General features: G+C 34.3%; 1 protein-coding gene across 1 annotated transcript in view; it reads left to right on the top strand.

The window, feature by feature from the left end:
* LOC116345576 (spectrin beta chain, non-erythrocytic 5) overlaps positions 1–4,380 on the top strand; it is a 36,218-nt gene extending 31,838 nt beyond the window's left edge. The window contains exons 34-36 of the mRNA XM_031775017.1: positions 20–689; positions 816–1,643; positions 2,632–4,380. Coding sequence (XP_031630877.1) covers positions 20–689; positions 816–1,643; positions 2,632–3,597 — 2,464 coding nt within the window. The 3' untranslated portion in view covers positions 3,598–4,380. The remainder of the gene's footprint in view (positions 1–19; positions 690–815; positions 1,644–2,631) is intronic.
* The last annotated feature ends 19 nt before the right edge of the window (positions 4,381–4,399 follow it).

The following is a 4,399-nucleotide window of genomic DNA, read 5'->3' as shown; positions in this document are numbered from 1 at the left end:
TATTAATTTTTCTAACCAGTATCCGAAGACTCCGTTTATTGGATGCTGTTGAAAGTCAAATGTTTTATGTGGAAGCTAATGAAGCCGATTTATGGATGAAAGAAAAATATACAATATTCACATCAAATGACAATGGAAAAGATGAAGATTCGGTACAATCATTGCAGAAAAAACTAGATGCTATTCAAAGAGAATTAAATACTTTTGGAAATTCAATTGACAAAGTCGAAAAACTAGCTTCGGGATTAATTGAAAGAAAACATTTTGATAGTGAAAATATCAAAAATAAAAACGACGCAATTCAAAGTTTATATGAAGAATTGAAAAAATTAGGGAAACAACGTGAAATACGGTTAATTGAAAGTAAAAAGCTGTACAAATTTTTACGTGAAATTGAAGAAGTACACGAATGGATTGCTGATCAAATGGCTGTAACGGCTTCCGAAGACTATGGTGAAGATGTAGAGCATATAGAACAATTAATAGTGTCATTTGAATCATTCGTTTTGAATTTGACAGCGAATGAAAATAGAATCAGTTTTGCAGTAGAAAAGGGTGAAAAATTACTATCCGAAAATAATCTGTACGCTACAACTATTAAAACAAAGGTAGCAGAAACTACTCAATTGTGGGAGGAATTGAAAGAATTGGTTAATGCCCGACAAGAAGCACTCGCTGGAGCAAAACAGGTTTGTCAAATTTTGTGATATGTTTAAAGATTTAAATTACTTATTAGTCAACCGATATTTTATTTCTTTAGATTTGAAGTTAACTACTTGTTATTACTTGATACTTGATTTGTTTACTTTAACTAGGTTCATGTATATGATCGACGGGCTGATGAAACTATTTCCTGGATTGGTGAAAAAGATACAGCCCTTTCAACAGAAGATTACGGTCAAGATTTGGAAACAATTCAAGCCCTTGTTCGGAAACATGAAATTTTCGAAACTGAGTTGGGAGCTGTAAAAGAACAAGTTGATGCTGTTGCTGAAGAGGCAAAACGCTTAGCAGAGATATATCCGGATGCAAAAGAGCATATTGAAGTTAAGAGAGATGAAACTAATGAAATGTGGACAGAGCTGCTAGAGAAAACATCGGCCCGAAAGGAGAAACTCAAACAAGCTGAACAGCTTCAAGCATACTTCGATGAATATCGTGACCTAATGGCTTGGATAAATGAAATGATTGCTAAAATAACAGCCCCAGATTTGGCAATGAATAATGTTGATGCAGCTGAAGCACTTTTGGCTCGGATTAAAGAGCATCGAACAGAAATTGACTCACGAAATGATGGATTCGAGAATTTCTATGCAAACGGACACCGTATAATTAATGAAAAACATTTCTTATCGTATGAAATTCAAGACAAAATCAATGTTTTAAAGCAGCGCTACGAATTATTAGAAAATACGTTACGAAAACGTCATGAAATTTATGAATTGAATTTGGACACACAACTTTTCTTACGCGAGGCTCAAGTATTAGAAGGTTGGATATATAGCCGTGAGCCACAGTTAAAAGATCATAAAATGGGTGACAGTATTGTGCAAGTTGAAGAACTAATAAGACGTCATGAAGATTTTGAAAAGACAGTAGACGCACAAGAAGATAAGTTCCAAGCATTGAAACGTATAACTTTGGTAAGAAAATAAATTATATTGGGTGTAGGCATTAATTTCCGGATTTTTTTGGTGAAAATGAATGCTTTACTTAAATAAAATTAAAAGAAAATGTCATTCAAAGTATTGTCCATCGCTAGCCACTACTTTTGTCCATATTTTAGTCAAAAGACGAAAATCGGGTCGAAATGACTCTTCGTCCTTTGAGGTCATGTATTCATCGACCCTTTGTTTGACTATTCCATAAATATAGAGCTGCCAATCAGACACACGACGTTTAATCAATCCAAGTGGGTACAATTTGGAAAGGGCACTGTCCATTGACCATGCGGGGGAGGAAAAGATGTTTCTCTCCAACTGCGTTTATCTTATTCTGGACCAGGTGTGCAAAAAAACAGAGAAAATGTGCTCTTCAAAAATTGCCAATTTTTTGATCTTGGAATTTTTTCGTTTCTTTTACTTTCGGAATGGACTCAAATCGACTAATTATTATTGGCAGAGACCATTTCTATCATTGCAGATAAGTTTCAGCATTTTTTGATGCACAGTATCCTTTCGATTGAACCGAATATTGAAAAAGGCCCCAAAATTGGGGGGTAGTTGCCCCCAGCCGATTTTTTATGGTTGGATTGAATCGATTTTTTTTTTTTGCTCTAAGCTATTGAAAAAGGTCCATTCTACACTATCAGTGACAATACTGTGCTTGAATAACTTTTTTATCCATTTTGTGGCATTATCATTTTTGCTCCCCGCGAATTATGTTTTTTTTTCTCCAACTTTCAAAATTTTCCATCGTTGAAAAAAAATATGATGCGCACAAACAAATGAAACACTATTGACTGATTTTGACAGTATTTGAATAGGCCTTTCAAATGACGTATCTGTCATTGATCTACTACAATGCACAAGCACGTTATGACATCTGTTTTCGGATTCCGGAAATTAATGTCTTCACCCAATATTAAAAAAAATATCAGCATCTAATGAAATTTTTGGTCTTTTCTCATAGCTGGAAAGTTTATTCAAAAAACAAAAAGAAGATGAGTTGGCGGCAAAACGAGCTGAAAAAGAACGAATTGAGAAAGAACGTCTAGAGACAATAAAACAAAAGGAAGTTCAGCGTATAACGGAAGAACGTCGAAGAAATGATAAATCGAACATTACGCATAATTTATCATTAGATGCAGATGATACATACAAAGTTATGCCAATTCCATTACAACAATCAGCTTCTCATGGCTCAGTTGCCACTACGAACAATACAAACAACAGCCATAATGCTGTCCAAAAATCTAGTTCTATTGTGAATTTGTTTGGAGATCGTTTACGACGTGGTTCCGATTCAGGGAGTGTTAAGCGTGCTGAAAGTATGAAAATTGGTCCAAAAATTCCAAAACGAACCCCTTCGTTTACAACACGTCGAAGAGCACAGAGCTTCCGAAAAAATCAACATGCTGATCAATTCGATTTGCCACCGGTTGAAATTCAAGGGCATTTAGAACGAAAACACGAATTACAATCAGGCGGAAAGAAAGCACCTGTACGATCATGGAAACCACTTTACACAGTATTGTGTGGCCAATTGCTTTGTTTTTTCAAAGATGAGGAAGATTTCTTTCAAAAAAAAGCGGCTGCATCTCCGGTTAATATATTAAAATCTCGATGTGAAAAAGCAGAAGATTATACAAAGAAGAAAAATGTTTTCCGACTACATTTACCTGATGGGTCAGAATTTTTGTTTTTAACTGCAAATGAAGATGAATGTTCGGACTGGATAAATAAAATATCTTTTCATGCATCATTACCGCCAAACTTACAACTAACTCCATATCAGGTAAAGGTATTTTATATATATTATTATCTCAATGTATTTATAATAACATTATTATTATGCAATATATTATATCTATACGTTAACGGAACAAACAAATGCAAATTCACCTATTACCAGAAACAAATTCACAGTCAAATTTGAGGTTGGACTTGTGTGTGCAATGAAAGGAAAAGAGAGAGAAAGAGAAAAAAAATCAGTTGAAAATCTGACATGGATCAACATAAATAAATTATTCAATATGCTCAGTACTCACCTATACGGGTCCCTTACCTCCGTACTATACTTGCACCGCTACAAAACATACAACAAGGCCACAAAATAGTCAAGCCTAGATATGCTAATTAATCGATTTCAATGGTGCCGTTTGTCAGTTGTTTTTTTTTTTTTTTGCATTCAGTACATTCAGTGCATTCTCTACAGATCTACTCGAATCAGGCACTAGTACGTCAAACATTCGACAAACTACTGTGAACAAAAACAATGAACAAAATCTATTATTCAGCAGAAATTATTGAAATATTAATAAATTTTTGTAGGTAACTTCAACCTTGACACCTGATAGTAACCACTGCAAATAATTATTGCACGTTCTATTTGCAAATCACGTTTGCTTACAGTATTTATAATTATATCCGGTAGTCCAGGAATCGGTTTCGCTTTGAAATCGTAGTACACTTTAAATCCTTTTGTGTTTACAGGAAATCGTTCTTGGCGATTCGCTCATGTGAATGGTTAAGAATGATAATGAAACTTAATTTTTGTTCAAACTGGAGTGTCCCGCAGAATTATTTCAAATGAAAGTGTCCCGAATATTTGTTTCAAACTAAAATGTCCCTACAAAAAAGATTCATGCAAATTTTCCTAAGTGCCATTTTCATTTGCAATAAATTTGAGGAACACTTCGATTGTAAACTTTTTTTTGAGTCCTATTCATAGGAATTTG

The sequence above is a fragment of the Contarinia nasturtii genome, unplaced genomic scaffold, assembly GCF_009176525.2.
Source record: "Contarinia nasturtii isolate CC-2019 unplaced genomic scaffold, AAFC_CNas_1.1 Cnas_scaffold_1366, whole genome shotgun sequence".
NCBI classification, from domain to species: Eukaryota; Metazoa; Arthropoda; class Insecta; order Diptera; family Cecidomyiidae; genus Contarinia; species Contarinia nasturtii.
Note: the sequence above shows the minus strand (reverse complement) of the source record. Positions and strands in the feature narration are given on the sequence as shown.